This window comes from Parambassis ranga, chromosome 6 (assembly GCF_900634625.1).
Source record: "Parambassis ranga chromosome 6, fParRan2.1, whole genome shotgun sequence".
NCBI lineage: Eukaryota > Metazoa > Chordata > Actinopteri > Ambassidae > Parambassis > Parambassis ranga.
The window spans coordinates 1232202-1245811 of NC_041027.1; the positions used below are offsets into that span (position 1 = coordinate 1232202).

The following is a 13610-nucleotide window of genomic DNA, read 5'->3' on the forward strand; positions in this document are numbered from 1 at the left end:
CAGTGATTATATTGTAATAGATATCTATATATATCGTAAGTCCATAAGTAGGAATAGTAATTTGGTAGCAAAGATGAGCAGCAGGGGCTAGTGAAGTCGATGAGCACAGGAGAGATCAGGGGCCTGACTGCAGGTCAGTATGCAGGTCTTGAGACCTGCAAAGAGAGAGAGCGAGAGCGAGGCACAGAACTACGAGGAAGACAGTAAACACAGATTATGAGACGATATTACCAGTATGAGCCAGACTAAGAAGAGTAGAGGAGAGGTCAGAATGTGAGGGGGAAACTGCTCAATGGGTCATGTTTGTGCCCCCCACAACGTAGGCCTAGAGAGAGGTCAGGAGCCGGACTGCAGGTCAGCATGGTCAGCATGGGTGTTGAGACCTGTAAAGAGACAGAGAGAGAGCGAGAGCGAGGCACAGAACTACGAGGAAGACAGTAAACACAGATTATGAGATGATATTACCCAGTGTGAGCCAGACTAAGGAGAGAAAAGGAGAGGTTAGAGGGTGAGTTGGAAACTGCTCAGTGGATCATGTTTGTGCCCCCCGACAACAGGGGGGCACAAACATGGGGGCACAGGCCTAGAGCAGCATAGCTGTGCTACACACTAGGTCTAAGGCTAACTGTACGCCTTACTAAACAGAAAAGTTTTAAGTCTAGTAAAGGTGGAGGCAGTGTCTGCCTCTCGGACCCAGATTGGTAACTGGTTCCATAATAGCGGTGCCTGATAGCTGAAAGCCATCCTCCCATTCTACTTTTATGAATCCTAGGAACTACAAGTAAACCTGCACTCAGAGATCTGAGTGTCCTATTAGGAACATATGGTACAATCAGGTCCTGCAGATACAATGGAGCAAGTCCATGAAGAGCCTTGTAGGTTAGAAGAAGGATCTTGAAGTGTATTCTTGAGTCCACTGGGAGCAAAAAGTATTTTGAATGTGCAATTGCTTTATTTAAATAACACTTTTCTGCACACACGGGGGTAGGCGGCCCGAAGACGGGATGGTTCATGTTTCACTGCAATATCTCCCTCCGGCCGCAGCCATTTTTTGCTCTTTGTTGACAACCTATACCTCGTTGGAAAGCCACTTGTGAGTGAGTGAGCGTATAGCTACATATTTTGGTGTTTCTAGCAACCAGAGAGATGGCGAAACACACAGAAAAGAAGAACTACACCATTGAAGAAGTTATCGATGAGTTTACAATAAGGAAAAGCAACTTTTCTGACGAGGATGTGTCAGACGCAGAAAGTTATGTGTTATGTGTTGACTCGGTGGAAGAAGTTATGTTCATTGAGGGAGGAGATATAGTCCTTGACAAGTAAGTGTAACTTTTATACATGTTGCAGTTTTATAAACAGAATGTAGACATTTTGAAGAATTAGTGAATACTGTGTTGTGTCCTTTGTTTTGTTTACACGTGTATGGGGGAGGTGTGCGCTTTTACTATTCCTCTACAAGTAGTTGTGGAGGACTGATTTGTGAGGTGAACAATGAATACAGATACAGTTGTTCTGTGAATGAATATCTGATATATACATACAGACATACATATGTCTATAGTTATTTTGTTTTATATATATTTTTTGCATTTTAGGCAAACACTGTTCTATTTTGTTTACCTGTGTGGTGTGCACTTTTACTATTGATTTGTGAGGTGAACAATGAATGCAGATACAGTTGTTCTGTGAATGAAAACCTTATTTTTTTGCATTTTAGGCAAACTGATTCAGATACAGAGTGGGAGCCAAGCACCAGAGCCAGAGCAGCCTCCTACTCCCAGTGTACAACATCACAAGCCAGTCTACATCTCTGGTGACAGTAAGACACCCATCAAGTGTTCTAGCTGTGCTTTGTAGCAGCCTGTGACTGTAACAATCAGTGGCATACTGAGAACATGTGGCTGTGAAACCTGTGGAATTGTAAACATGTAAAGAGTTTGCTGTAAGTAGTTTGGGTATTTGTTTAGATAAAGGTGTTGTTTTTGACCATATCTCTTGTTCTGAGTCTTTTCTTTTGATGCACAATTTCAGTTTCAGTAGAATAATGAGCATTCAATGTGTTTTTGCTTCACTAACATTATTTCAATAATGCTAATAGTGAATCTGAATATGGAATGAGGTTCCTCTAAGTGGCACCTTTCATTAGAGCTCTCATTGATGTCTGTATGCTGAAGCATTCCAGAGTTATGCACTTTGGTGCCAAAGTGTCCATTTGGAGACTCCAAATGGCACTTTTTGGAGAGCACCTGGGAATACCTACAGAAAAACCTGTCCCAAATGGTCATTTCTTGTCCAATTACTATCTACTTTTAACTGGGAATAGGTAAGACTTCAGCCTGTGTCACTATATTGTCATCTAATCAACATCTCCATGCTCCAGTTGTCAAGCAGCCTTTTTTTACAAAACAAATTTAGGCGAGCTACAAAATCTTTTTATTTCTGTGTTTAGACTTCTCTCACTGTTAACCATTTGCAATTGCAGTAAATCACACAGCTAAAATAAAAATTTCACAGTGTTACCTTCACAATGAGACCAAGCTTTTGCACATACTCCTAAGGGCTCACAAACAGCTTGTAGTTTAATTTGGGTATGCCTTTGACAGGCGTTTGTCAACTATTGAGGGTGGTTTAAAAGGGATAAAAGAATGTCTAAGACAAAGCTATTAAGTTTCTTATGAGTATATGTACACTAGCAGAGGAATGTACTGCGATGCAAGGGGCGCCACCTGAAATCTTGCCTAGGGCGCCAAATTGGTTAGTGCCAGGCCTGGTGTAGAGCTCCATTTTTTGCACCTGATTGCTTGTCCACCCCTGTCTGAGAGCTCTGACTTGATTCCTGTCTTTGGAGATTGATCAAGCTCCTTCATGCCAAGCTGAAGGATACAAGGAAATTATCAGTGAATCGATACAAACACTTACATCCCCTCTCCCAGCCGTCTCTCTGAGATGAGATGGGTCGACTTCTGACACATGAACATGAACTAGGAAGACTATTGTTACATTATTTAGGCTACGATCACAACAACCCCAGTCATTACTCTTGATTGGGGGTTACAAAGAGCCTCTAACTGTCTCATTATTCAGAACCCCGTCATTGCAGACTGGTGGGTGCTGCTGTGTGTAGAAACTCTCATGCTGACCTCTTCCCTGTCACAGTTTGTCAGAGTAGACAACAAAGAGGTGGAATGGCTTTGTTTACAGAATAAATAAATGTACTGTCATGATTGTTTCTCACCATTTAAAGTGTGGAGAGTGAGTATGTGGATGATGTTGAATAGAATTGAGTTTGTCTTGATGCAGTTGACTTGTGGAATTCATTGGACAAAAGCGTTATCAGACAATTCCACATCCCTGTCATCTTCCACACAGCGTTTGTATCTCAATCTGATCATATCCACTTTATAATAAAAAATGTTGTTGGTCAGAGTGACTTCATGCTTGTTGTTGCTTTACACGCACAGTTTGTGATGAAGCCTTTGGTTTTGTTTTAAAAATGACACAGTGAGGTGCAATGTTTGGTGTTATAAATTCTGGAGAGCACTGTCATCAATCAGCACCCAGAAAACAACACACACTAACAAACACAACTGATCTGAGATCTCATGTGTTAACAGTAAGACACACTGTAGCTGATCACTATAGGCTGCAATCTGGGTGCCTGCGGAGAGAGAATGTATGTCCTCCTGGGTCAGTGATCTGTCTGAATTATAGATCACAGCTTTTTGTAACCAGGCTCATGGAACACATTCGCCAGAGGGAGAGAGGGGATGATAAACACATGCAGGACACCAAACAAATTTACAGAATGCAAAAATAAGCACACTGCTTGTTTTACAAAGACAGTTCAGACGTTAAAGCTGGATTATCAATAAAGGTTAAAGTAAGTCCACAACACTTACCGTATTTTCACGACTATAAGGCGCACCTAAAAGTCTAAAATTTTCTCAAAAGTCGGCCCTGCGCCTTATAATACGGTGCGCCTTGTGTATGGGTTGAGTACCAGACAAGGGGACGTGGTACGTAAACTACGTACGCTGGCAGCAATTCACCAATCAGCTGAACAGTACGTCATACGCACACTACGTACACTAGCAGCGATGAACCAATCAGATGGATACTACATAACACACCGGTTCAGCCGATTGGTGAATTGCTGCCAGCGTACGCTGGCAGCAATTCACCAATCGGCTGAATGCTACGGTACTGGCGCAGCAACTTCCAGCGGATTACAGCTTCCGCGTTATGCAGTGACAACATTGCCAGCAAAAACATCCAGCCCAGCCACATCACCAACATGGATGAAGTCCACCTCACTTTCGAAATCCCCGTGAACCAAACTGTGGAGAGAATGGGGACCAGCACGGTATCAATACGGACTGTAGTGGTGGACTGGATGGTAATGGACAGAAACTTCCGCCTATGGAAGAGAAAGACTCTGCCTAAAGAAATGTTTCCAGCAGGAGTCTTCGTTAAGGAGAAATGAGGAGACGAGGAGTGGCTCAGGGAAGTTTATGTAAAGAGACCGGATGGTTTTTTTCCACGCATCACCCTCGCTGCTGATCCGCGACTCCACGTACGCCCGTCTCACCGCTGGTGTAAAAATACAGGCGAAGCAGATGAATTCATAGCTTGCCGTTATCCCGGGAGGGTTAACAAAGAACTCCAACCGCTGGACATCGGCGTAAACAGGGCGTTCAAAGTAAAGTTGCGAGCGGTGTGGGAGCGATGGATGGCGGACAGCGAGCACAGCTTTACTGCGAGGCAGCGCCGGGCGAGTTACGTCAGCATATGTGAATGGATTGTGGACACATGGACTCATGTTTCTGCAGTGACTGTTGCCCGAGCTTTTTTAATTTCCGAACAATAATAATAATAATTTCCGAACAGCCAACCGGCAACCGGTAACGTAGTTACTATTGTTTAGTTACATGTACCTGTGTTTCAATGTCTTTCAGCCACACAGAAAAACTGCAGCCCAGAATAGTAAAATGGCACAAATTGGACTGTGATTGTTAGGAGCAGGTGGTAAATAGGGCTCCAGCAGTTAAACCTCCATCTAGCAGGTCATATTTTGTTCTCTAGTATTCAGCCATGATCTTATCCTTATTTCCTAGAAGCAGTTTATTTATTTTTTTTATTTATGCTTTCCCATTTGGAAAATTGTGAAAAATCTGATTTTTGAAACTATTTTACCATGTTGAATCCTCCTTCAGGTTCTACAACACTTACATGGTTGCACTAGTTTGACCTTTTTTTAGCCATTATTATTTTTCTTTCAGGTCTTCATTCGGTCTATTGTTCCTTTTTCAAAGCAAAGCAAGTTTATTTATATAGCACTGTCAGGGCTTGGTGTAGAAAGAGGACACAGGTGCAGAATGCGGGTCAGTACTCTAAACAGAGTCTTTATTAAAAAAAGCCAGGAGGGCAACAAGCCCAGAGTTCAAACTCAAAATCACACGAGATGTGGAAAAATTCAAAAAGACAAAAACAAGATCTCTTAGCGGGGAGTCCAGGAAAACAAAGCAAGGCAAGGCAAGGTAACCAGAAGATTGCGAGGTCAAGGCTGGTAATGCACACACACATTCCCAAAGAACTGGCACCGAGTGCAGGAAGGACGCAGACTATATACACAGGGAGCAGGGTAGACAACTAGACACAGGTGTGACACATGAGGGAGGATCAGGTAATCTCCGGGAGGAGGAGGGAGAACACAAGAAGGGGGGAGGCATGACACCTGGAATGAGAGGAGCGTCAGTCATGCAAAACTAAACAGGAAATACCAAAATAAAACAGGAAATAACACAAGCACAAATAAACACAAACCAATTTCAAAACAAAAGCCTGGCTCAAACCTGAAACCCTGACAAGCACATTTTATACACAAAGGTAGTTCAATGTGCTGTGCAAAAATAAAAGCTTAATACAGAAAATGACAAAAAAAAACAAAGGATAAAATATAATAAATTAAAGGCATAAGATGATTAACATAAAAAGAAATATTAAGGAAAGATTATAAGACACATCTTAATTAAAAGTAAATCTTTTACCACAGCGCATCTGAGAACAGCTTGGTTTAAAGTCTAAGACTTGAGTCTGCCAACAGTAGGTTCGTTTTTGATCTCTTCTAGAAATTGGTGCTGGAGCTGAACTGCATAGAAGCTGAAAGCTGTTTCACCACATGTTGTTTTGACTTCAGGATTAACCAACACGTTTTCTTCCTGTGACCTGAGAGACCTAGTTGGTGTGTATTGCTTACAATGCTAGATAGGTAATTGTGTTCTGTCCCATTTAGTGAATACATTCTGTAGCTTACAGGAAGCCAGTGCAGAGACCTGAGAACTGGAGTAATGTGGTCAGTCCTTGTATAGCTGTATTATGGATCTGCTCAAGCAGTCCGATGGCCTTTTTAGGCAGACCTGCAGTATTAACCCTACTGGAGATAAAATCATGCGATACGTTTTTCTAAGTCATTTAGTGACATAAGACCTCTTGGTTTGGAGGTCGGGAGGCGGAGTATATGAGTGTGGTGGACAGCTTTGTGGAGTGGTGCGGACAGAACCACCTGCAGCTGAATGTCACAAAGACAAAAGAGCTGGTGGTGGACTTCAGGAAGCACCAGACACTCCCAAACCCGGTCAGCATCAAGGGTACCAACGTGGACATTGTGGACAGCTACAAATACCTGGGTGTCCACATTGACCACAAACTGGACTGGTCCACAAACGCAGAGGCAATATACAGGAAGGGACAGAGTCGCCTCTATCTACTGAGGAGACTCAACTCCTTTAACGTCTGCCAGACCATGCTGCAGATGTTTTACCACTCGGTGGTCTCCAGCATCATCTTCTATGCTGTAGTGTGCTGGGGCAGCAGGATGAAGACGGCCGACACCAACAGACTCAACAAGCTCATTAGGAAGGCTGGCTCGGTGCTGGGAGTGGAGCTGGAGTCTGTGGTGGAGGTGACAGAGAGGAGGATGCTGAGGAAACTCCTCAGTATTCGTAACAACACGTCTCACCCCCTGCACGACACACTGCTGTCCTACAGGAGCACATTCAGCGGTAGATTGAGACTACCGAGGAGCAGCACAGAACGCCACAGGAGGTCCTTCCTGCCAGTGGCCATCAGACTGTATAACTCCTCCCCTTTCTGTAGGGAGAAGCGCTAGATAATCATGTCAGGCATCACTGTCATTCCCTCCACTTGTCTATATTTATGTTTACTTAGCACCTTACATCTCCATATTTGTATCCATGTATCATATATTGTGCTCATACTGCGTACTGTACTCTTATTTTGGATTATAGTGACACTTATACTATTATACTCTGTACTTAACTGCATTTAATGTAACTTGATACCTCTGGCACAAGAATTTCCTTCGGGATTAATAAAGTTTTATCTTATCTTATCTTATCTTAAAATGCTGACTGATTGCTTTTATGTGACTGTTGAAGTTTAGGTCACTCAAAGACATTAAATAACTTTTAGGTTCACTTTTTATCTTTTAGTTTCTAGTTTCATAGAATAAATGAGAGGTTTGTAGAAATACGTTTGACCTTGTTCTCTGAACTTGCAGTCAAATGACTGTACCAGCTGAAACATAAATTCAGGGGCATGGCATCCCCATATCATCAGCATCTTGATATGATCAGCAGTCTGGTGGGATTGAGATCATGATGGGCGCAGAGCTCTGTAAAGACTAGACAACATGGTGGTTATTGAGCCTATTATCTAAAGACTCAGACTACAAATCCATACTTAAGTTTCATGCCCACAAAACAACATGGCACATAAAAGTGACCACAGCATCGATATCCACAGGAATAAAGGCTGTGTTTTACTGTGTGAGTGTGACACATGCATTCATCCATATCCACACACATACGCAGACAGTTTGTCATATCGCACACAGAGGATGATGGCAACAACAAATCTCATGTGTGCTGCCAGGGGCTTTACTTGACTGTAGCACAACCATTTTATTCCTAATTCATCGTGCATCACATCTATAATGATTTTTCTACCAGTCAATAAAACACATGTATTCTTGTTCTTGTTTCCTTCAAATATCCACCTGTCACTTAAAATAAATGTCAGTGTGTAATTTGCACGTCTCTGCAAAGTAACCATGCTCATTTAGCCCAATAACTGGCAACATCAACATTGTAATTTAACGATTAAGCAGCTGAAATACTCTCATAACCACTTCAACCAATATTCCCATTTATCACTTCCATTTATTCTGTCATGTAGCCCACTTTGGTAATTGAATCCCAGCATGGTAGTCATTAATGTGTCATCAGTGTGTCCTGAGTGAAGCAGCTATCACAAGTTTAAACTGTGATCATAGTCATAATTTGCTACTACAGATATGTGTTTATACTTTCTTTTGAAAGTAGCTAAGTGGACCGCTCTGTGCCCGAGCAGGGCTTGTGTGTTTGTGTGCATGTTTGTGTGTGCACGTGTTAGAGCCATTGACTGTGATAATAGAAGTCAATACGGCCTATGTGATTTGACCTCTCGTGGGATCTTTTGTCTTTGATTAGAGCACAGCAGAGAATGGCTGACTGCACAGGAACCTTAATTGTCTCTCCGAATCACTGCACTGTGACTTCTGAGAGTAAAGCTGACATGATCGACTGACTCCGCTCTCCGGAGTACATGTGTAGTCAATTATGGACTTGTGTTTGATAGTTAGTTTTCATGCATTATTTTGACCGTTTTTGTTGTTGTTTTTTTTGCCTTTAAACGCATCTTAAGCGACACTTGGACATTGGCAGTTTTGTAAAATGTGAAATATTCAAGGAGAGCCTCAAAGGCAAGTAACTTTCTCGGAGTAATACTCTCCTGTGGATGCAGCTGAAGACATCACATTTTAGTCTGCTTGAAGAAGTTGCTCTACTTGCACGATACAGTAGATTGGATCCTGGGCAGTTCCCCTTGCACATTTCTGTGTCTATTATTTTAAGAAATATCATATAGATGGTTAGCAATAGGCTTCCTCACACAGTCAGTGTCTTCAATTTAGGACCCTTCATACAGAAGTGTTGACACAACAAAATACAGGCCATGTTGATTTCTGCTCGTACACCTTCTGACAAAAATCATGCCACACAAAACGTGACTATATGACATTCTTGGAGTAAAAATGATCTAATGTGATGCTCATGAGGTGTTGTTTGGGTTTTGTCATGACAAATATCACTCTTGCCTTTGGTTGACATTCGCTGGTGTGTGTACCCTCATCCAAAACTGATGTCAGCATAAATTCTGATGACAGACCGGTCTGGTGCCAGATCAAATAATACAAAGACTCCAGAGATATCAGCTTTTTAGCATCTCATCATAGAAAAGAATTTGTAACAACTGACATGTCAGGATATACTACAGAGTGTTAGGAGTCAACAAGTATGACAAAGTGCAGGCTTCCACCTAATTAAAATGTTGTGGTGGGACCTTAAGATGTTATGATCCCCTGTTCTGATGATGATCTACTGTTTTGTATTTTCCTGGTTTATTTTCTGTGCCCTTTGTGTGTATCAGTTCGTCCTGCCTCACGACCTTGTCTTGTTCCTGTGATTCCTGTGTTTTGCTCGAACTCTTTGTTTCTGGTTTGAACTTAGTTTTTGACTGTTTTTGTGTTTAATTTTAGATTTTAGAATCTAAAATTTTAGAATTTTAGATTTTTGTTAAGTACTATTGTTGGATTTATTTATTAAAGCTCACTTTTATTTGGACTTGTTGGTTTTTGTTGGTCTGCATTTGGGTCCTTTCTGAACATAGTGTCAAGTGAATGTTCAAAACCCTGAATGAACTGAACCAGCATAGTGAATAAGAGTGGAGCAAAATTCCTCCATAATGATGTAAGAGACTGATAAAGCCATACAGGAAACTATTACATCAAGTTATTGCTGCTAAAAGTGGATCTACAAGATACTGAACCACAAACACATCTTTATTTTATTTTACTTAGCTAAATAATGGAACAGTGAAAGAAGTTATGTTGTGCATCTGAGGTTGTATTTTTTTTTTTATTCTAAGACCCATTACAATCAGATGATTTTAGTATGTTGTTTTTTTTTTTTACAAAAACAGAATTAAAAGAGGGAGTAACATCTGAACATCACTAGTTTGGGTTGCTCCCTATAATATTTCTTGTGTTATGTGGGTTTTGATTGAACCAGTTAAAAAAAAACACCTCCTAAACATAAACAGCAGATATAAGTTGCAGGGATAAGGTCATCAGAGTTAAAACAGGAGCTCCAGTCTCCAGTGAAACACTCACGTCCTCTTGGTAGTTTGGCTGTGTTCACACCTTTTTAGCAGAGAGGCTCAGGGACTCCCACATTTTTAAGCTGCCATCAGGCTGTCACTTCATCCTTCATGTCCTGTCTTTAGAGATGTGTCATTCACGTGTCTGTCCTGTAGAAGTAAATTCTTATGTTGGCAGATTTCTAATCAAGGGTTTATCCCTTTACATTGACTTATCTAAACTTTTAAAATTAGTTTATAATATTAACACTAGACCAACAAACTTGACCCAAGCAGTCTCTATTCAGAGCTCCAATGTCACATTTGTGTGAAGTGACAGTGGCGACTGAAGGCTGTATGGATTCCTGTGCTTTTTTTCTTATTTTGTGTTGAATAAGAGGAGCGTAACGTTTCAGTCTGCCCTTTTTGTAATTCCTGCTGAACCTGAACTGAAACCATGTACAGTAAATAAAAAGCACTCTTAAGTCCCACTGGGCGACGCTGTAAGCTCAGACCTTAAAAGCTTTTTAAGGATTTATGTCTGTTTTTGGCACAAACGCCCAAAAACAGAATCTTATATATGCTCAAAATACAAAAGTGATCTTTTTTTGCATGTTATTTTTGCCTCTGCATGCTATCCATCCAGCTTTAGAACCCGTAACTCACATGCGAGACACATTTCTGCTAGGACTTTTATTCAGAGGAGTGACAAAGAGTGCTGTGTGGTATGAAAGATGCAAAAAAAGAAAGAAATTGTTTAAATTAATAATCGCATGCACATTTTTCCTCTCCTCTTCCTCAGGTATATGAGAGAGGAACCAACGTGGAGCAGTTTGTGACTCGTTTTCTGCTGAAGGAATCGGCCAATCAGATTCAATCTCTCCTGAACTCCGTGGAGAGTGCTGTGGACGCGATTGACGAACAGCACAGCCAATCAGGGTGAGCCAATGAGGGTATTACTAGCTGTTATGTGTGAAATTGGCCGTGTGTGTGTGTGTGTGTGGTTGTTCATGACTGTGCACATTCATCACAGTATTATGTGTAAAACTCAGACTGTCAGCGGCTGTAATGGAAACCAGGCAGTGGTTAAAACATCTGTCGCTCTCTCTCTCTCTCACACACACACACAAACCAATTTTCATCTCCTTTATCACATTTTCTTTACCTTCTATCTCACCCTTGTTCTTCTTTTCTGTCCCCTGTGCTTAAACCAATCCTCCAAATCCAAACTATTTAATGTTCTTTCTCTCCTCTCCCTTTTCCCTTTCTCCATCTTTCTTTATATTTCAGTCATCCACCTGCCAAAGTGAGTCCACGGGTATCAGAGAGGCGCTGCGAGAACACTGTGCCTGACTACCCACCTAACAACAGAGTCAGTGCCAGGGAGGCTGTCCGGACCATAAACACTGCTTCAGGTGACAAACGCACACAGAGGCTCACACTTTATGGTTGACGGCCATCCGTCGGGCACCGGTCTGATTAGCGTCGTATCTCATACCTTTACTAAGGCTGCATCACTCAGGGTGAACAGAAATCAAACTGCCTCCTAGTCAGCAGTTTTTCATCTACACACACACATACACAGACATCCATGTGTGATTTATTCTCCATTGTAAAACATACCAATCCTGCACATGTCTGCTGCTTCCCTGCAGTGTAAAGGGCAGCGCAGGAAACTTCTTGGGGAGATGAAGGTTTAGGGATGTCAAGGTGTGAAGAAGAGAGAAAAGAAATCTATTATAGAGGAGAAGAAACAAGTGAATATAAAGAGTTTGTTAAGCTATTCCTCAAAGTGTTAGAATTTATCTAGTCCAGTCAGCACTTAAACACTTAAAATCTGCAGTGCCTTGCTGTTTGTGGAGTGTGTGTGTGTGTGTGTGTGTGTGTGTGTGTGTGTGTGTGTGTGTGTGTGGCATAACAGCAGTTGAAACGCACATTTCAAATTGACTGATTGGTTGTTTATCCTCTTTCAAGGTGTGTTACACCATTATCACTCTCGATCTTTCTTACCATTACACTCTTCCTCTTTCACTCTATATGTCAATGCTCAGGGCAGAGTAAACAGTCACATCTCAAATGTCATTATTGACAGACCACTAGAAAGGTTAAAGGTTCATTCTTGTCACTGTCATTATTGCTATGGTAAACATAGTTATATACCCTTTATTTTTAAAGCAACAATATGGAGTTGGACATCAACTCACATTAGATTGAATGACCTACGTCATGAAATCCTGAATAGTGGGAACAAATCTTCCTCCTCCGTTTCAAACACGGTCACCTAAACTGCTATTTCTGCCCTTATTCAGCAGCAAAACGGCTTCAAAACCTGTGTGTGTGTGAGGAGTTCTGCACATGCGTTTCTTGTGAACACATTACACAGACTCTAAGGAACGCTAACCTGTTAAATTTTAACATTAAAAAAGAAAGAAATGTTTTGAGAACATTTATTGTGCAAAAATATTATAAAAAAATAAATAAAAGTTTCTTTCCAGCAGTGCCATGCAATGTTGTTTCCCAACCAGTGCTGCGGCACATTAGTGTGCATCATCAAGTGTGCGATGGGAAATAAATCCAATTTCACTTAATTGGGTCTGAAAGTGATTATTCATTTACTTATATAAATAATATATAATATAAATAATTTGTCTTAGTTTGTTTATGCCAGCAACTGTGACAGGCAGAACATATCCCCTAAAGTTAGATAAGTTCACAAACTTTTGTGTCAGGCTCAGCACATGCATTGCAGTCAGTGTGTTATGAGTAGAATCTAGGTGGATTTAAAATCCAAACATTTGTGTATATAACCAGGTTTATTGAATAACTTGTCAGTAGATCCATGTTTACCATGTTTAATAAATAGATAATAATATTTAACCCTACCAGTGGTATTATAAGGTTACAAAACATAACCTTCCAGTTTTCAAAAATTCTTCTCTTAGTCTTGTTTAATTTCCATGGCATATCTGGCTTAGAGCTGTGGAATAAATTGGCAAACACAACTCAGCAATTACTGATTTATTGAACAATCAACAGAGCGCAGATTGATCTGGTTTAATAAGCCAAGTGTTCCTTGTGGCTTTCACACAGAAGAGTCTTTGTCCTGGTAACCCTTCAAACAAACTGGACTTGTTCAGTCTTCTTCTAATTGTGCTGTCACATTAACTCTGAGCATGATCAGCGAGGTTTTTTTGTATGCCTCTGATCTTGGGGTGAATTAGCGTCCACTCCTGTGAAGATTGACAGCTGTCCTGAATGTTTCCACTTGTGAATAATCTTTCTCACTGTAGAACGTGAACTCCAAATAATTTGAAATGTTTTTATAAGTCTTTCTAGATTGATGTGCAGCAACA

The 13610-nt window shown here is 41.1% G+C and overlaps 1 protein-coding gene across 1 annotated transcript in view; it reads left to right on the top strand.

Annotated features, from left to right (window-relative positions):
* Window positions 1-13610, top strand: part of necab2 (N-terminal EF-hand calcium binding protein 2) — a 164666-nt gene that overhangs the window by 91251 nt on the left and 59805 nt on the right. Inside the window, exons 6-7 of the mRNA XM_028408298.1 lie at window positions 11060-11196; window positions 11548-11672. Of these exons, the coding sequence (XP_028264099.1) occupies window positions 11060-11196; window positions 11548-11672 (262 nt within the window). The remainder of the gene's footprint in view (window positions 1-11059; window positions 11197-11547; window positions 11673-13610) is intronic.